This window comes from Ornithorhynchus anatinus, chromosome 8 (genome assembly GCF_004115215.2).
Source record: "Ornithorhynchus anatinus isolate Pmale09 chromosome 8, mOrnAna1.pri.v4, whole genome shotgun sequence".
NCBI lineage: Eukaryota > Metazoa > Chordata > Mammalia > Monotremata > Ornithorhynchidae > Ornithorhynchus > Ornithorhynchus anatinus.
This window is the reverse complement of record NC_041735.1, coordinates 38,058,985-38,079,069: the sequence shown is the minus strand read 5'-3', so window position 1 is coordinate 38,079,069 and position 20,085 is coordinate 38,058,985. Positions and strand designations below refer to the sequence as shown.

The 20,085-nt window shown below is 49.1% G+C and overlaps 1 protein-coding gene across 3 annotated transcripts in view; it reads left to right on the top strand.

Annotated features, from left to right (window-relative positions):
- SLC6A20 (solute carrier family 6 member 20) overlaps positions 1 to 15,312 on the top strand; it is a 35,315-nt gene extending 20,003 nt beyond the window's left edge. For 2 of the 3 annotated variants that reach the window (XM_039912857.1, XM_029070871.2), the window contains 9 exons: positions 1,572 to 1,663; positions 3,207 to 3,434; positions 5,089 to 5,199; positions 5,686 to 5,927; positions 11,317 to 11,479; positions 12,442 to 12,646; positions 12,781 to 12,940; positions 13,859 to 14,024; positions 14,778 to 15,312. In XM_039912857.1, the coding sequence (XP_039768791.1) occupies positions 1,572 to 1,663; positions 3,207 to 3,434; positions 5,089 to 5,199; positions 5,686 to 5,927; positions 11,317 to 11,479; positions 12,442 to 12,646; positions 12,781 to 12,940; positions 13,859 to 14,024; positions 14,778 to 14,927 (1,517 nt within the window). In that variant the 3' untranslated portion in view covers positions 14,928 to 15,312. Of the gene's footprint in view, positions 1 to 1,571; positions 1,664 to 3,206; positions 3,435 to 5,088; positions 5,200 to 5,685; positions 5,928 to 11,316; positions 11,480 to 12,441; positions 12,647 to 12,780; positions 12,941 to 13,093; positions 13,822 to 13,858; positions 14,025 to 14,777 lie in introns of those variants that run through there. The other variant, XM_039912858.1, reaches the window with a different exon arrangement.
- The last annotated feature ends 4,773 nt before the right edge of the window (positions 15,313 to 20,085 follow it).

The following is a 20,085-nucleotide window of genomic DNA, read 5'->3' as shown; positions in this document are numbered from 1 at the left end:
CGTAGGAAAATTTGTCTGATCTATACTCACCCTGAGAAAGGGTAGTTGAGGGAAAAGGGAACAATATGGATTTGGCAGTAAAGCAATAAACGCTCCTCTCCCTTTTCTAACCTGGAATGCATCTCCATGACATTGGAAACAGGCATTTGGCACAGCTTCTCAGCTTGAAAATGCAATTACTTCAGTCATCATTAATGACCATTAACCCAGGGAGGGGTTGATTTCCAATCTAGGTCAAGAAGTCAGGGAGGGGAGATCGGCTGCAACCTCTGAGTTGGACCAACAGAAAAGATCCATGAACGTTCCCTTTCACTTGCTTCCTACTCTCTCCCACCCTCTGTGCCCAGTGTTTTGGTAAGGTCACATGCCCTTGCACACCACCTCTGCTCAAAGGTGGAGGAATCACCTTTACATTCATTAATCTCGTTTCTGCCCCCTCGTTTATTCATTATAACATTTAGAATAGTCCTTAAATAGTTTGTTTTTATTTGTTAAATGTGTTTCCTTGACATAACACAAGAGCCTGCTTTTACCAAAAGAATTGATGTTTTAGGAGACTAATGACAATAATTCCATCCCACACCTTTTTCTCGCTTCTTTTTCTTTAAATCATTTTGTTTTGGAGAGCTACTCCACCTTTTTCTTTGGGCATAAAATAGTGCTGTCTTACCCACCCACAGGAGAGGGCTGCTTCAGCAGTGATTTAACTCCCTGGCTACTGTGGCCATAATGAGGAATCCCATTTCAAGTCTGTCTTAGATTGCACACTGCAACTGAAGAATAAATGTATTATTCTTGTCTTATTCCTATAAAAAAATGTTGTGTGCTTTTTTTCTGAAAAATTACCTTCCCTTCCTTCCTCTTCCTAAACCTGTCATCCCCCAAACAAGATTTGCAACCCTAGGCCAGGATCGATAGGACTTGTTAGGAAATCTATCACTACTTCTGCCGCTCCAGTTGTGACCTCTCCAGAAGAGATCGAGAGTGTGCACTGACCATCCAGGCTTGCCTTCCTCCTCTCCTGCTCAGGCAACGAAAAGCTAAGGCAGCAAAGGCCAAATTTCTCAGGGTGCACTGTCCTTTTTCTAGGCCAGACCAACGAGAGGAATGGCCAATCAGCTTGGCCTAGTACAACAAGAATTGGATGGGCATATTCATATAAATGCATGCTTATGCAGTTCCCCCTATGGTGGTCTTCTGGCGCAAACAATAGAAACTCAGTCCCTGATTCCTGCCCTTCTCCAAGATGACAATTTGCCCTTACTGGTCCTCGGAGAAGACTTTTCCTGAATGCAGAAACAGGACTTTGTAAATTGTTACCTGGAACAGTGAGGGCCTGGGAACTTCTCCTTCTATGAACGACCCTTTCTTTAATTTTTTTATCTTGCGTTTTCCCTAGTGCGGCTTCAGTGCTTAGCACATATTGAGCCTATTAATCCCTTTACTGACTTCCCAGTTGGTGCTGCCACTGGGAAATGGGAGGATAGTGCTAGGTATGGTGCTACGTCCTGGGGCAGAGGAGGAAGTGATGTCGTTTCATCGAATGTTCCCTCCTCTCTGGTTCTTTGCAGGCATCGCCAGTGTGGTGGTCTCGTTTTTCCTTTCCATGTACTACAATGTAATAAATGCCTGGGCCTTTTGGTACCTTTTCCACTCTTTCCAGGTAAGCAAAAACACCAGCTCTAGCTTGAGATATGGACAATGGTTTATGGTAATCCTGAGAGTTGGGAAGTTTGAGGTTTCTGCCCCTGGTCTGACCATCTCCTATGTGGCCTGGACACTTCAAAACTTTGGGAAATATTTTAGAGGCCATGACTGGAATGATGCTTATTTTCTTGGGTCCTTTGAAGGGTCTATATTTGGTTCACTTCCTGGCTTCCACTCCCCAGCAGAAGTCTGGTCCCTTTCGCTCGATGTTTTGCCTCCAGGGCTTCTGTGGGGATCCTGCCCGGACCAAGTTTGGCCCACAGATCCTAACGGGTCCCTTCCCCCAGCCCTGCTCCCTGGGCGATTCATTAAGGCTATTTGAGAATGGAGAATATGATGGTGGCAACATCTAACTCCAAGGAATACAGAGGAAGCTTTTCTGAGGAGAACTGATGCAGAGTTAAGGCCTCTGAGCCCAATGTCAGTCTGGGAGCAGAGGGAAAAGTCCTCTCTGAGCACACAGTTTCTTCCTCTTGGACCTGTAAGTAACTAATCCTTCCTGAGAACTTCAGAGGCTCCCCTTGCCTTTCAGGTCCCTGAAGCCCAGGATTTGCTTCCCAGTATGCCTTTCCCTGTGAGAAAGGTCTGCAGTATAGAAATGTCTGTAAGACCTGCCTCGCTCTCTCATTCACTTTCTCTCCCGCTCTTTCCCTCTCCATCTCTCCTTCCTTTCTTTCTGTTCCCTCCCTTCTCTCTTCCCTCCCTCTCCTTTCCCCACTCCCTCCATCTCTCCCTTCCTCTTATTCTCTCCCCTCTTTCCCCTCTTGTCTCCCAACTCTCTCAAGGGGGCTCGTGACTCCTGTGAATGCCATCTCCCCGAGCACGCACACATACCTGCTGACTGTGGGAAAATCAGTGAAGGTGAGGAAGTGGGACCAGGCATGCCTTTCTTCCTGAGTGACAGGCTACCCAAGTTCACCGGTGGCCCCACCCCGACTATTGCCAAGTTCCCAGCCGGGAAGATGACCTTGGCTAAGGGACATTTAGATGAATGGAAATTTTTAGAATAGGAGTTGAGTCTTTGGGCAGCACTGACCTGTCACTTTTAGCAAGAGTTTCTCAAGACCACTGATTGGCAGGACGGTCGAGAAATCTAAATCCTTGCTGACAGATAAAATGAGGTCCTCTGTGGTGTTTGTCTGCTCCGAGTTGGTGGTGGTGGCTGCCCGTGGGTCCCTTCCTCCCCGCTTCTCTCTGCCTCATTGTGAGTGTCCTCTGTTGGTTCACAACCCTCTCTCTTATCCCTACCTCCATCTAGAACTGTCTCCTCTGTCTTCCCTCATGATGTTCCCCTCTGTTAGGGACTGTAGCCCCTAGCAATCTTTGCCCTGGCCAGCAGATCCTTCTTCAGTTTCCTATTTCCTTTTAAAATTCCCCCTGTGGGCCACAGGCCTGTTTCTTCAGAACAGCAATTGCCTCTTCCTTCCCTCGACCCCAGCCCGTAAAAGGGACTCTCGGCCCTCTGCTGACACTTCGCATAATGTTTTCTGGTCCCAAAGGATCCCTTGCCGTGGTCTGTCTGCCCACTGAATCATAACCGCACGGGCTATGATGAAGAATGTGAGACCGCCTCCTCAACTCAGTACTTCTGGTACCGGAAAACCCTCAACATCTCCTCCTCCATCCAAGAGAATGGGGGCATCCAGTGGGAGCAGGCCCTGTGCCTGATCCTGGCTTGGCTGGTGGTGTATCTGTGCATCCTGAGAGGGACAGAGTCAACGGGCAAGGTGAGGCAAAGCCCGTCTGGAATGAAATTGATCAGGGAGTGACAGTCCCTTCTCCTAATTGGTTTCAGGGATGACCAAAGTCTTTTCCCCTATCTGGAGAGCAGAGTCTTCCAAAGTTGTCCAGCTGAAAACTGGGTGCTCTTGGACCTTGTCCCTGAGAACCTCAGACCTCTTTAAAGAGAGCAGAGGAACCTGGGTAGGCATTCCCTGACTGACTGACCGACCCCAGCTTTCTGTCACGTAACCCCTTCAGCCCCTTTGGCTCTTGCGCCCACTTGTTTGCTACTTTGGTTTTCATCTTATGGACTTGTACTTTTACCTATTCATATGTTGGCCCATTAGATTGTAATGTTCTTGAAGGCAGGAACTGTGCCTTTACCTCTGATGTGTGACCCCTAACACCTAATCTAACTCTCAGCACACACTAAGAGCTCAAAAAATGGTCCTGCTGCTATTGATGAATAAAAGGCTCAATCGAGAGTTAAGAAAGCCGGACTCTATTCCTACCTTCTCACCTGGCATGCCAGGCAATCAGTGGTATTTACTGAGTGCTTACTGTGTGCAAGGCACTGTCCTAAGTGCTTGGGAGAGTGCAATACAAGGGTTGGTAGTCACGTTCCCCATCATATGGAGCTCACAGTGTACAGGGGGAGATAGACATTAATATAAATAATGAATATATAGATACTTAACATCTCTAAGCCTCATTTGCCTCAGGAGAAACTAAGAATAAATAAGTCTTGTCTCCTGCCAACCTTTAGAGGTATTGTGAGAAGCAGAGACTCCTGTTGATTGTTTAATGTTAATTAATTAATTATGGTATTTGTTAAGCACTTACTATGTGCCAAGCACTGTTCTAAGCACTGGAGTAGATACAGGGTAATCAGGCTGTCCCGCATGGGGCTCAAAGTCTTAATTCTCATTTTACAGATGCGGTAACTGTGGCACAGAGAAGTTAAGTGGCTTGTCCAAGGTCCCACAGCAGACAAGTGGCTGAGTCGGGATTAGAACCCACGACCTCTGATTCCCAAGCCCGTGCTCTGTACACTAAGCCACGTAGGCATATTATTTTAATTATGGTATCAATCACTTATGGTATCAATTGTGCTGAGCAATTTGTTAAGCCTTGGGCCAGATACAAAATAATCCTTGTCCCCTTCAGGTCTCTCAGTCTGCAGGGGAGAGAGAACAGGAATTTTATCTTCATTTTACAAGTGGTGAGGAAACTAAGGCACAGAAAAGTTAAGTGATTTGCCCAAGGTTGCCCTGCAAGCAAGTGGCAGAACTGGTCTGCCCGAATTCTAGGCCTATTCTCTAGATCAGTTATTTCATCTGTAAAATGGGGATCGAGACCTTGAACCCCATGTGGGACGGGGACTGTGTCCAGCCTGATTTGCAACTACCCACTCCAGCGCTTAGTACAGTGCCTGGCACATTGTAAACACTTAAAAAATCTCGTAATTATTATTATTAGATTACGCTAAACCTCTAGTTTCCTAGAGGTGACCTACCAGTACCAGATTCTCCTTTCCTCAGTTCAGACAGGTCGATTGTTTTTCCTCATCTTCACTGATTTAGGGAAATAACAGAGCTGGGGGACTTTGATCGTGTCCACTGAAAATTATCTTTCAATTTTTTTTTTTCCATTTTGTAGGTGGTCTATTTTACTGCTTCCTTGCCATACTGTGTCCTCATCATATACTTAATCCGTGGCTTGACACTCCACGGGGCTTCGAATGGACTGCGGTACATGTTCACCCCAAAGGTAAGACAAAGCCGTTCGAGTGCAGCGCCGCAACAAGAGGAGGAGGAGGAGGCCACTCAAGAGCTCCCTAACCCCCACTCCCGTGATCCCAGCAATGTTAAAAATAGAGCCTCAGGGGCTTTGTTAGAGGAGAGTGGGAAGAGCTGGAAACCAAGGGTCAAAGAGCCATTTCACTGCGAAATGGCACCCCAGAGTATAATGAGAAAATGGCCTCCGATGGGCTCGACCGGGGAGGTCCGGAAAGCTGCAGATCCCCAAGCATCCTGCAGTACCGCTGGAGAATGAGCGTTAACTTGGCCCCATCAGCCTCCAGGAAGTTCCACTGCTGGGGCTCCTGGGGGAAATTCAGTCAATCCACCAGTGGTCTTCACTGAGCGCTTGCTGTACCAGAGCGGTGTGCTAGGTACTTGGGAGAGTACGGTAGAGTCAAATAGGCATAATCCTTGCCGTCGAGGAGCTTACCATCTCTGCCTTTGGCTTTCCCAGATAGAGCAACTGGCAAACCCCAAGGCCTGGATTGATGCGGCGACTCAAATCTTCTTCTCCCTGGGTCTGGGGTTCGGCAGCCTGATCGCTTTCGCCAGCTACAACGAACCCAGCAACAACTGCCAGAAACACGCCATCATCGTGTCCTTGATCAACAGCACCACCTCGATCTTCGCCAGCGTCGTGACTTTCTCCATCTACGGCTTTAAGGCGACCTACAACTACGAGAGCTGCATCAACAAGTGAGATCAGACGGAGACGCGTTCGGGCTGTTATCTGCTATTTCTGCACCGTGCGTGGGTGTGGGTGTACGCGTTGAATGACTGTGTGGAACTGGGGAGAGATTTTACTCTGATTCCCATCTTCCAGGGAGGAGTAGAAGTGGTTCCATCATTCGTTTGCGGTCCACGTACTGAGTCTCCTGACGAGACTGTGGTTTTGCTCTTTAGAAGTGTCATTTCTTGACTTTTCCTTTCTTCCCTGGAACTTTTATTTTTTAACTCCTGCCCACTCGGTTCTCAGCACTTCTCTCTTCCCGCTCACACAGACAGAGAAAGCTTTCTTTGCTCCCTTTCCCTCCCAGGCCCTGTTCTTTCCAAGGCATACTTCAAGTGCATCCTCACCCCCAGCTGAAAGAGCTCTAGGCCTGGAGCGCCATCTGCGCACAGGTCCAGCCAACATTTCTGGGGCCCCACTCCCCATTGTCCCCGCCAACCAAGTGCTCGGGTAAGTACAGTAGAGTTGGTAGACACGTTCTCTGCATTGTCTTCTCCCAAGCACTTAGTACAGTTCATTCAATAGTATTTACTGAGTGCTTACTATGTGCAGAGCACTGTACTAAGTGCTTGGAATGTACAATTAGGCAACAGATAGAGACGATCGCTGCCCATCGACGGGCTTACAGTCTAATCACGCTCAATAAAAACCCTTAGGAAAGGGTTGCTGATTAGACCACTGTAATTCTATTAGCTGCAAGACAGCCAATAGGGGAGGAGAGAGCAGTCCACTGCACCACCTGAGAGATGATTCTGAGTGTTTTGGACAGGCAGCAGGCAGTGTCTCAACCTCTGAGTTGCGGGGAGGCTGAAGGCCCAGCTACCCTCACTATGTTCTGGAGAGCTCTTGATGTCACGGTCTCCTGGGGCCTGGGAAGGTGGGCTTCTCCAGTCTCCCCAGCGCTTCCTGGGAACCCCCCAGAATCACCTCTAAGGTCATCCCAGTGGTATTTATTGATCACTTAATGTTGGTATTTGTTAAGCGCTTACTATGTGCAGAGCACTGTTCTAAGCGCTGGGGTAGACACAGGGGAATCAGGGTGTCCCACATGGGGCTCACAGTCTTAATCCCCATTTTACAGATGAGGGAACTGAGGCACAGAGAAGTGAAGTGACTTGCCCACAGTCACACAGCTGACAAGTGGCAGAGCTGGGATTCGAACTCATGAGCCCTGACTCCAAAGCCCGTGCTCTTTCCACTGAGCCACGCTGCTTCCCACTTACTTTATACAGGGTACTATTCTAAGCGCTTGAATGAGTACAATAAAATAGAATTGATAGACGCGATCCCTGCCTCAGGGTCTTGTAATTTAGCAGTGAAAGCAGATGTTAAAATACATCGCATCTAGGGCAAGTAACCAAGTATAAAGATGAGTATAAAAATGCTGTGGAGGTGGGGGACCGGATGAGTACCTAAGGGTATAAGGAATATGGGCTCAAATACGTAAGTGGTACAGTAAGGGCTGTGAGCCCGTTTTGGGCAGGGATTCTCTCTCTATTTGCTGTATTGTCCTTTCCAAGCACTTAGTACAGTGCCCTGCACACAGTAAGCACTCAATAAATACGACTGAAAAAATGACTGAATGGAAAATAGGATGGGGGAGATAAGAGACTAGTCAGGGAAGGCTTCCCGAGGGAGAGATCACTTTCATAATAGTAGTGGTAATTATAATCGAATTTGTTAAGTGGCTTTGAAGGTGGGGAGAGCAGTGGGAGGGGAGTTCCAGGTAGGTGGGCGGGTGTAAGGGGTTGACGGCAAAGAGAGATAAGAACCAGGTAAAGCCAGTAGGTTGGTGGTACAGGAGTGGAGTGTACTGGCTTACGGTATGTGGGGGGTGAGAAATGAGGGTAGGTAGCCTCCGAGGGACAAGGCACCATGTCTAATGCCCAACTGTGTATTTTCTCCCGCATTTAATACAGTGCTTTGCACACAGTGAGCCCTTAATAAATACTATCGCTATTACTATTAATTCATTCTTTCACTCGTATTTATTGAGTGCCTGCTAAGTGCTTGGGAAAATACAACAGTAAATAGCGACATTCCCTGCCTAAAACGAGCTCACAGTCTAGAAGAGGGGAGATAGACGTCAATACAAATAAATAAAATTGCAGATATGTACGTAAGTGGTTTGGGGCTGGGATTGGGGAAAAAGCAAAGGGATAAATGAAGTTACAGGTAGGTACATAAATGCTTGACTACTACAAGTGGGGAGAGCCGATTGCTTTAAAAATGAAGGGAAGTTGATGCGAAGATGGATGGGAAGCCATCGGAAGATTTTTGAGAGGCGGGGAGGCATGCAAAGAATGATGTTTTAGAAAAAAATAATCTGGGCAGCAAGGTGAAGTAAGGACTGGAGCAAGGAGAGGCTGGAGGTAGGGAAGTCAGCGAGGAGTCTGACGTAGTAGTTGAGGTGGGATTTGGTAAGTGTGACCTTGGGCAAGCCATTTAACTTCTCTGTGCCTCAGTTACCTCACCTGTAAAATGCGGATTAAAAGACTGTGAGCCCCATGTGTCTACGCCAGTGCTTAGAATAGTGCTAAGCACAAAGTAAGCGCTTAAATACCATCATCAGCTTGCAGACACAAATAGACAAAAAGCATGACTAAATTTACCTGATAAACCTGTGGATAAATCAAAAACAAACAGATAAACACATAATTAGAATGCTAGAGCGGTTGAGGAAATGGCCTGACTGCAAAGGAGAGGAGCGACTGACTAATCAGGGAGTACCTCCTGAGGAGGCGGCCTAGCTGGCACTTAATAAGGACTTGACAAGGACAGTTGTTATTATCGGTCTCTCTCTCTCTCTCTCTCCCCCACCCCACCCACCCCCCCAGCCTGATTGCCCTATGCAGCTAGCCTCATTCGGTTGTGTTCAATACTTTGGCTTTGAAATCTTTCCCTCTCTCTTTCCTTCTCTCCTACTCTCCTCCAAAGGGAAAGGGAGTCCTGGCGCCATTTCTGAGTAAGCTGTTTGGAAGGGCCTTTTCGGCCCACATACGTTTCAGCGTAGAGAGGGGGAAACATTCCTTTCATCATCTTCAGAAGCAATTTATAGGAATCCAGGGATCTGGGAAATAGAGGCTAAAATTAACTGCCATGCCGGGACACTTGACACCTGGAACTCAGTTCCCCTTGTTTTTAATTTGAGTGGTTGTACTTTTGAAGTACTTTATTGGACCAGTTGCCGAAATAGATAACATCTCCCAAGGTCTCCTTTCAGTCCCACTGGGCGTATCACACTTTTATGATCACAATATTTGTGTTCTTCATTTGTTTACCTCGTTTTGTTTTGTGATGGTCAGTCTGTCAACACTGGTGTTTCAATTTTAGATAGTGAGCTCCTCGATGGGAAAAAATAGTATCTGGTAATAATTATTATTATGGTATTTAAATGCTTACTTTTTGTCAAGCTCTGTTCTAAGCACTGGGGTGCATCCAGATTAATCAAGTCAATGTTTGTTTCCAACTGAGCTCAAAATGGCTCCTCATGAAGAAAGGTCCTTACGGAATGTTTCATCACGGAGGCGAGGAGATGATGACAACACAGTCTTCACCTCACTCATCGTCTGTGGTATTTATTGAGCACTTCATGTGTGCGGAAAGCGCAGTACTAAGCACTTGGGAGAGTATAGTACAACAGAGTTGGTAGACACCTTCCGCACCCACAGTGACTTTACAGTTTAGAGGTGGAGACAGGCATTAATATAAATAAATCATTTATTATACACTCACTCTTAATCCCTCCCTGAGGTCCTGAAATAGGCTTCTCCAATTTCTCTGTTCCTGGCAAGTCCTGCTTGTACGTACACACAGACAAAGAATCAGTCATTTATTGGGCACTAACTATGTGCAGAGCACTGTATTAAGGGCTTGGAAGAGTACAGTATAACAGAGTTGATAGTCTAGAGGGGGAGACAGATATTACAATTAAGAATTATTTACTTAAGTGCTGTGAGACTGAGGGCAGAGTGAATAAAGGGTACAAATCCAAGCACGAAGGTGACAGCAGGGAGTAGGGAAGACCTCTTGGAGATGTGATTTTAATAGGGCTTTGAAGGTGGGGAGAATGATTGTTAGGGATGAAGCGGGAGGGAGTTTGGGTCAGAGGCAGGACTCGGTCAAGGGGTCATTGGTGAGACAGAAAGTGAGGTACAGTGAGTAGGTTGATGTCAGAAGAGCAAAGTGAACATGCTTGATCGTAGTAGGAAATGTACATAGTTACGATGTTGGGGGGCAGGTGAAGGGAATGAGTGATTCAAAGCCGATGGTCAGGAGTTTGTGCTTGATGGGGCGGTGGATGGGTAATCACTGGCGGTTCTTGAGGAGGGGGAAAGTGTGGGCTGAAAGGCTGCACACACAAACACGTGATTGATTCCTGCCTGAGATCCTGTAATGGGCTTCCTGGGTTTCTCTGTCTCTGCCAAGCCCTGCTCCTGGCGTTCTGCTTTCTGGCTTTATCCCTGCTGGTATCGTTTCCAAGACCTGGGTGTGTAGGTAACTGATTTGCATAAGTGAAAGTCCAGGATGCAGGAGTCACCTGTGTTAAACATTACAGTGTGGTTCTTGTGAATTTGGTTGTAAGATCACTTTCAGCTGACCGAGGTTTTGACCTTTCCTTCAAGTTACTTCCTGCGCTTGCACTCTATGGGCCATCAGGCCACTCTGGACCCGGGGCTAGGTTTTTTGAACGGAGGGGTGGAGGCTTGCTTGTTATTCTCTGAGTCTCCCGGCTGCTGTATTTTCTGGCTAGGGTTGGGGGTGATGTGTGACTTTTTTGCCAGAGCTGCAGTCCAAGAATATTTCCCACGAGTGGGGCCCAGGGCCAGCCGGGTCCACAATCTCTAGAGGCAGCTGCCACCCCGCTCCTGGGGGACCCAGGCTTCCAAGCTGTGGGTCTTCCCAACTTCCCCCCCCCCCCGACAAAGGGAAAGCCAAAGGGAAGAGCGTGGTATTTCCCATCTTTTCCCTTGAATGAAAAAATAAGGTCAGTTTGGCTTGTGGGTTTTTTTTTTAACCTCTATTATTGTGCATAACATGCACAGATCCACACACAGATATGCTCATTTTCAAAAAAAAAAAGAATTAGCCCAGAGGGTGGTCTTTTTTCCCCACCTTTGTTGTCCAGAGTTGTGTCCTGGGGAGATGGATCTAGTGCTCTCATAGCTGGGATCATCTCAACTCTGAAGCCCACCCATGCCCAAAGAGAAATAGGTCCCAAACACTATCTGGGTGGAGAGAGGGAGTGGGAAGGGCAGCCTCACAGGCCCCACTAGCTTTTACATTGTTCCAAATGCTGTAGGATGTTAGGATTCATTTCCGGGGGAGCTAATGATGCCAACGTGGACCCCACAGGGTGATCCTGCTACTGACCAACGTTTTCGACCTGGAGGACGGATCCCTGACGGCCAGCAACCTCGAGCAGATGAAGGATTACCTAGCGGCTACCTACCCAGATGAATACGCCGAGGTGTTCCCACAGATGAAAAATTGCAGTTTGGAAGCGGAGCTGAACACGGTAAGGAACGACCTGGCAAGGGAAGCCAGAGATTTTGACCTCCTTTGAGAGTTCAAAGAGAGTGGAGAGGAAGTAGAATGAGTTTTTGAATTCAGAAATGGACTGTATTACTTAGATCAATTGGTATGATGTTTTTCGAGGAAAGCCAGGTAGACAACTGAACAAGTAATATGGGCTGGGAGAGGATGTCTGATTACCTGGATAATTCAGGCAAATCCACTTTAGCCTGCATTTTCCATTTTCCTGTCTGTTGGGAAATGAGAGAACCAGCTACCCGGGCTTGCACAGCAGCAGGCTAAAGCAGACCAGAGGGGGCCGGCTCCAACGGCAGAATTGGGAAAAGGGAAAGAACATGAACAAACGTCAGGGATCCTTGTCTCTTTACGAGGCAAAAGTGAGCGGCCGCATTTTTCCCCACTTGGGGTCACAGACGGCCATCAGGCTGAGCCAGTGGCAGGCTCTGCGGTCAGGCAGTCAGCCGGGCTTGACAGCAGTGGGGCAGTAATTACTTGGTCCAGAAGCCCTGCTCGCACAGCTTTCTAGAGTTAAATGGGGCCCAAGGGTTGGACCGCCTTTTTTAAATGGCATTTAAGTGCTTTGTATGTGCCAGACACTGTTCTGAGGACTGGGATAGCTACCAGGTAATCAGGTTGGACTCAGTCTTAATCCTCATTTTTCATAGGAGGTAATGAGGCACGGAGAAGTTAAGTAACTTGCCCCAGGTCCCAGAGCAGGCAAGTGGCAGAGATAGGATTAGAACCGAGGTCCTTCTGACTCCCGGGCCCGTGTGCTACTAGACCGAACTGCAGCTGCTTGATTCCTCCCGTCTCAGCAAAGGCAGGGGACGTTTAGGGAGGCAGGTCCCGCAGTAATCCGGTGAGACAAAGCCCCAGCGGGCTGTTTGGTGAGGAAGGACGGCACCAGGTCTCCTAGCTGATATGCTGATTTTTCCTTGCGGGCAGGCCGTCCAAGGGACTGGACTGGCATTTATTGTCTACAGCGAAGCCATTAAAAACATGGAGGTGTCCCAGCTGTGGTCAGTGCTGTACTTCGTCATGCTGCTGATGCTGGGGATAGGGAGCATGCTGGGCAACACTGCCGCCATCCTCACCCCTCTGACGGACAGCAGGTTCATTTCCACCCACCTGCCCAGGGAGGCAATCTCAGGTTAGTGGACTCCCGGGGCCGGCGGGTGGAAGAGGCGGGGCAAGTATGGGCCCAGGTGATTATTTTCAGGGCGGAGAGGAGGGGAGAGACGACTGAGTGTGACCTTTACCTGGCCGCTGTGCCCACCCCTCCAGGTCTGGTGTGTTTCCTTAACTGCATCATCGGCTTGGTGTTCACCATGGAATCCGGAAACTACTGGTTTGACATATTCAACGACTACGCAGCCACCCTGTCCTTACTGCTCATCGTCCTGGTGGAGACCGTTGCTGTCTGTTACGTTTATGGGCTAAGGAGGTAAGATAGCGATCTAGAGCCCCTTCTGTGACTTTACTAATCACCGTGGAAGCGGTGGTACAGGGCATGTGGTTGTGAGCCCCCAGAAGAAGAAAAGCCCAGGCACACATAGTGGTAACAGTAGTATTAAATGGTATTTATTTAATTGAACAGTCAAGGCAGCAGCACTTGGGGAAGCGTGACAGCAATACACAAGCATTTGTTTCGGCATCGGGGTCAGCTGCCGCCAGCAAACCAGTCATTCTCTGAGAAGGGTGGCTGTGCCTCCAGGGCTGCCGACGAGACAGGAAGGCCTGGGCTTGCTCACCGCAGGGACGCAACGGATCCAGGGGCAGGAGCTGGCTCTTTCGGGCAGGCGGTCGGGGTTGGTGGGGCCGGCCTGCTCTGTCCCCTCTCCGGCGGTTGCTCTCACGAGGTGGCCCTTCCCATTGACACCGCTGTGGCAGTTGGGTGAGTGTGGGCATGGGGACAGATGCGGGAGGGGGGGAGTAGAGTAGTGAAACTGAATTAGACGCCAAAGCAGTCCTGGCAGAAAGAGGTCCAGTCTGTGGAAGGGGTGGTTTAACCTGTTGGGGAGACCCAGTCCCTCCTTTCCTATGACTGAAAGAGGAAATACAGTACTTGGATAAAACAGGCCCGATTCCTTTCCAACATTCCCCTGTCCCAGATGATGGGAAGTAATCCCCAAACTCCTCTCTTCCACTAAACATAGAAAAGGGCCGACGACATGTGCTAATTCCTCTCCTGCCCAGCTCTCTGCTCTGAAGGAGATACCAAGGAAAGCAGACAGAAGACAACAGGACCTGACTAATCAGCCTTGATCAGGGTGATTAGTCAGCACCCACCCTGTAGCCAAAAATGCAGGAAGTACCTTATATGAGGTTTGCTTTCCCTTTTCTTCCCCGTTTCTTCAAACAGGTTTGCAAACGATCTTAAAATGATGACAGGGCGGAAGCCAAACTGGTACTGGAAAACCATGTGGGCATTTGTCAGCCCCGTCCTAATCGTCAGCCTTTTCATCTTCTACCTGGTGGACTACATCCTCTCCGGAACCCTGCAGTATCAGGCTTGGGACGCCACCCAGGTAGGTTAGGAGCCCTACACAGTCAACTACTGTTAGGTCACACTGTCTGGGTTTTACTCTGAAAAAATCAATCCCCACCCTTTGAAATATGGCCATTTAAATCCTGGTGGCTGCAGAACGAAATCCTCCCTAGAGGGGTTTTGAAGGATCCCTGTTGTGCACCCCGTAGGGGATGTTTTTTAAATGATATTTGTTAATGCCTACTCTGTGTCAAGCTCTGGGATGAGATGGAGACCCACAGAGAGAGAAAGAGATGAATAGAGTGACAGGAGACAAAAGAAACATGGTGAGACACCGACAGCACCAGGAAGACAGATGTAAGACTTACAGAGACAAGGAGGGAGAGTCACAGAAAGACCCACACGAGAAGAGTGACAGGCATTGGAGACAGGCAGACAGCAAGAGAGGGAGAGAGGGCCCTCTCTCCCCCCAAAAAAGCTTTTTCATGCACTCTAAAGTTAAATGACTGCTGACTGCTCCTGCAAAAGATAAAATGAATTTCAGGATCTCCTACGAGAGAAGAATCGGTCACTGTAAAACAGCAATCATTTCTGGAAATCCAGCTCAAGTCCACTCGTTTCTCTGAAGTGTAAAGGAGGCCTGAAGCTGAGGTGCAACTGGCCTGTGGAGGCAAAGCTGCCCGCCCTGAGGACCGGGGCTAGCGAGGAGGGAGGGCAGACTAGCAAACCGGTCCCTAGCCCTCCTCCCGTACTGGCCCCGGCTCCCCTTAACTCCACCGTTTCTTGCTTCCAGGGACAGCTGGTGACTAAAGACTACCCACGCTCGGCCTTGGCTGTGATCGGACTGCTCGTGGCCTCGTCCACCATGTGCATACCTTTGGTGGCTCTCGTGACTTTTTTCAGAAAGAGATCGAAAGGGAGGAAGCCGGCCACGGTGGTCTGATCCTCGGGCCGGGAGGGAGCCTCTTCCTCAACACTTCTTCCTGGAGCGCCGCCGCAGCCGGCCGCCGCTGGCAAGCCAGGGTCCATCGCCGAGGGCAGGAAGGAAAATACCATACTGATAGATTTAGAAGACGGCCTTAGGCCGCCACTGTCTTTTAGGAGAGAGGAAGTTCTCCAGAACACATCTAGAAGGTCTCCTTGGAGGAGGACAGCGGCGGCTCAAGAAAATCCATCCCCACCCTGCCGAGCTGGTGAGCCCCGGGGACGCCCTCCCTGAGCAAAGACCGCTAACCCTCTTTCCGGCTGGGGGACGGAAGGTCCCAATCAGCCAAGAACCACTCCCTGGACAGAGACACAGAGTACAAGTAAATCCTTTAAAAGAAAAACATCCTCTCAAAAAAGGCATTTTTTTCCCTGGCCACATTCAATCGGAGGGGAAATGGAAGTGCCCCACCCTGAGCACGTCCATTTGACCAGGCTCCATATAGGTTGGATGGAGAAGACAGGCAGCCCAGCTTAGTGGAAAGATCCCGGGTTTAGGAATTGGAGGTTCTAATCTCGGCTCTGCCACTTGCCAGCTTTAGGCAAGTCACTTCTCTGTGCTTCAGTTACCTCATCTGTAAAATGGGGATTAAGATTGTGAGCCCCACATGGGACAACCTGATTACCTTGTATCTCCCCACAGCTCTTAGAACAGTGCTTTGGCACATAGTAAATGCTTAACATATATCATTATTATTATCTGGGTGGGTAAGCATTTAAATGTCAAAGTGCCACAGGGAAGAGAATTTGCCTTTTTTCCCCCCATTCAAGAGGATTATGCTGCAGTGCTATCCAAAGCTCTTACTGTAGCAAAATGCATTTTAAATATACAGAAATCAACTTTTCAGGCGGGCCTCCAATTGATTTCTGCTGCTCTGTAAAAAAAATTACTACAAAAGAACTACAGCCACACCCAGCCCTACAAACTGGATTACTTACACTCCTTGCCTGAAAATGAGGTTGTATTTATCGCAGACTATATTTTTCCACATTCAAAGCAGTTAAGATCCATTCCGGAACCAGCCCTGATGGGAGGGCTGAGCACCGTAAGGAAAAATTACACTTTAAATCCTTTCCTTCCCCAGTATCTTTCCTGTCTGCCCCTTGGCCTAAAACTTTTTTCCTTTCTGAAAATGTAATCTCAGCAGCCACTGCCCTCCCCCACCCACCAACACCTCTCTCCTACCTGGTATGTCCAACCTGATTCTCTTGTATCCACCCCAGCGCTTAGGATAGTGCCCGGCACATAGTAAGTGCTTAACGGATGCCATAACTATTAGTATTATTAGAGGGATGCAGAGGGCACAGTCACTTCCCAGGTACCTTGGGTGAGGGTTGCAGGGAAGGCAGGGCAGAGCGCAGTGGCCACTGAAACTTCAATTATTTAGCAAGGAAGATAATTGTCTCTTCAGTCCAAAGGAAGTGGTGGAAGGAGAAGTGAGGTGGGGGGAAGAAAGGAAGGCTGAGAGGGAAGGGCCTGATCTGCAGTGCTCAGACAGGGCACCCGGGGGTGGGGGTGGGTGCGAAACCCTGGGATGGGCCCGCAGCTGGACTGGAAATGAGATTGCTGCTGTTTGACACTGTTATGAAAGTGGGGAGAGGAGGAGGGTGGAGGCTTTTTTTCCAAAAAGTATCACTGCAGAATTTTACTTTAGCCTTTGCTCGTAACTTAAAGGGGACCAAATCAAACAATGCTCCTCTTTTATAACACAGTTTAACATGCTTAAGTGCCATAAAAGCCACACCTGTCAATTTCTGACATTTTAGCCGAAGTGGTACTAATACTGGTTACTGGTACTAACCTTCCTCTCGTCGCAGGACCCGAAGAAGTTTGCCCGATGACTTGGAGAGGGATCTGGCAGGGTCATTACTGAACCTTACGGTCGTTCCGCTTTAGGAGTGGTCATGACGACTGACACAAGGCCCGTAAATACGGTTTCCGAACCAGTTTTGCATCTAGCTTGGATAGAAAGAACATTGCTGCTCCCCACATTTTTCTTTTTATGAAAAATGGTCACTTTCACCCAACCTGGGTGGACAAAAGATATCCAAAATGCTTAACTGCCTCACCCTCCATCTCCCCGCCCCCCACGATATCTATTACAGAACCGTACTTCTGGGGTCCAAGGGTGGGGAGCTGGTTGCTGCGGATGCAGTCCTAAACCCATCGGGTTACAAGTGCAGTGGAGCCCCTGGCTGTCTATGTCAGTGCTGTCTGGTGAAGGCTGTGGTAGCTTATGGACCTATGAGTTAGATGGTTTAGTGGTGAAGCCTGTGGAGGGGAGGGAGGAAGAAGAGAGATGTCAGGTTATAGTATCTTGTGATGGGAGCTTGCTGATCTTGGGCAGGAGAGAACTGGGAAACAGGACGGGGACCGAATTAATGTCTAGAGAGCTACTGGAAGGTGGGGGCGAGGAAGAGAGAGGAGAGCTGAAGGCAGATCCCTCCTCAAGAGTTCCTTTAAAAACCTGCTCGGCCAAATGGTCTCTAAATTCCTGGGGTGTGGCGGACTCTCAATCCCCAGGGTCGGCGCCTGCAGACCCTGTCTCGGGGAGCAGAGGGTGGAGGACCCAGGTTGGATACTGCTTTGTGTTTATCTTGTAACCAATCTAAATGATCAGGCAGTTAAAATGTAAAGGCATAAGCTGTAATAGAGCAGTTTTATGGATGTGATTTTGGCCTTTCCTCACAGATTTGCATTGCCACGTAATAAATAGATGGACAGTAGACTCACATTCCTGGAAATGGTCAATGTCCAAAGTGGCATACCCAAGGTATATGATCTGAAGGGCCCACCGGCATCGACTGTCAAACTAATTCTATCTCGTGGGAGGTGAGGGCCCTGGCTCTCTCCTCTCCCCACTGCTACCGTGCAGGGTCATCCCTGAATGATGAATCGATAGAGTTAATCACAGGGAGGAGCCCACAGGGGCACCGCTGGGTCCTTGAATTAGCTGGCAGCTGAGGCTCGGGGGAAGGATATGGCTTTCCCAGATTGGGCTGGTTCCAAGTCCCCACCCACCTAGACCTCTATGATAGGAGTGGATTCTAACACAGAAAGCAGAAAGAAGTGGATCGATATGCCAGGAAGGATAAAGAGGCAGGGAGAGGGGCAACAAGGTCAGATGCAGGGGGCAGAGCCAGAAGAGGGGAAGATCAGGATCCTACATTTGCCCCAAGGAGGGAAGATGTCCCATATAACGTGCTCATCTACTTCTGCCTCCATCTCCTCACAAGCTCGAGGCAGAGGTGTCATCCCAGGGGCACCGTGGGGGTGGAGTGAGTGGGGAGGACTAGGAGGGAGGCAGGGGAGACCGCCTGCCTTCCTCTCCTGGTCCATCCTGCTGTGGCCTAAAGAATGAGGACAGAAAGAGCCCCAGGGGCCAAAGGAGGATGGAAGGGACGTGCTGACACTCAGCAGAGCCTGGGAGAACTGCTGGTCCCCCAAAGATGGAATGGCCCTGTCCCGGGGTGGGGAAGGGGTTGCTGCTGACTGAACACTTCTGACAATAGATCGAATGGAAGGGGAATGAGAGAGTAGCACAGAACTCACTTCCCCTGCGCAGCCCCTCAAAGAGATCCCATCCCAGCCCCACAGTCTCAGAAGGAAAAACAATGAAACGGTCAAAGAACTTGCCTCGAGCCTCGGCTGACCCCGATCCCCGAATCGCAGCCTCCGGCAGCCGTGTCCGATGATATCTGCCTTGGTTCCAGAGCGGCCACAGAATACCAGACGGCAGGAGAAACTTCTCACCTTGCCCGACAGTCAACTTCCCTAAATCCTCCCACGGAAGAGGCGACTGGCACGGCTGGAGCTAATCCTGGAAAGAAAGGAGAAAGGCACGGTGAGATGTAGGCCTTCGCCAGCAGAACATTAAAGCTCTACCTATTGTTAATTAACAAATGTTATAATTAGCTTCCTTTAGTGGGCCATTAGGTCCTAAAGCACAATAAAGAAAAGATGGAAAATGGCCCAGATTGACTAAGTGGCATGAGTACCGACAATTTAAACCAGCTGGGCTGAGAAGCACAAAGTCATATTTGCTTGGAAATTTTTTTTTAAACTAGATTTTCCCAACTTGCATGCCATAAATGACAAATCACATGTGGGGCATCTGAAGAAAAAAAAAACTCCTTAAAGGATAACAGGGCCCAGGATGGCTGTTTTTGTTCAGGCTCCATAACTGTTCAATGTCCAAAGGAATTCTGCTCAGGGAGCCAAGGAGGACGATGGCTCTAGTTAGAGGCCCCCAAGGAACGGTGTGACGGGCGATTCGCTGGCAAAGATAACTAGCCAGGGGCCCATCAGCGGGGAAGGCCACGTGGCTGCTTCCAGGCCTTGGCTCCAGCGACCCCCAGCATCCTCCCGTTTGCCCCCGGGGCCCTTGTTTTCTGTCTTCTCCCTAGCGAACAGTGGGCACATTTTCACAAAGCTCAACCATTATCGATGTTGGATAAAAAGTAGTAGTTTTTAATATGACTACTTACCACACCAGACGCAAAAGAGCTCCTGCATCTGAGGGACTCATTCCTGAAGTATGGACTCCAGGCCTCAGAGGGGATTGGGTGAAGTACAAGTAGAGGGGACTGGGCTTCAGGGGTGAGGGAAAGCAACTCTTCTTATTGTGGCAGGTCCCAAACTCCGCTCAGACACCCCCACCCCCGACAGCCACCTTTGAGAGGCTGCCCCATCCAACATCTGTGAAGAAGATTTGCATTGGCAGATCAAAAAAAGTCTCATTCAAATCAATTGCTTACAATGGGCAAAAAAATGGATCCTTGTCTTGAATGAAGACTATCCTCCACTGGGGGGACGGGGGCAGAGAAGAGGGCAGCGTCTTTCCGGGCTTGTCTCTGTCGCTGCCTTCTCCCTGTTTAAAGAAAGAAGATCCCGGTGAGAGGATGCAAGAGAGCAAGCCAACATGATTTATTTTCCAGGCTCCGTGGTCCCTAATCATTCTGCCGGCAGTCTGGGCCGCCGCATGACTAAATGCTCACCTTGGACAGGAATCCTTTTGGCCAGAGAGAAATCATGTCCGTCAATCTACTGGCAGCTACCTCTGTGGCCCGAAGGGGTCCCTTCGGGTGAGCAGTTTGCTACTGTACTTACCAGCTGC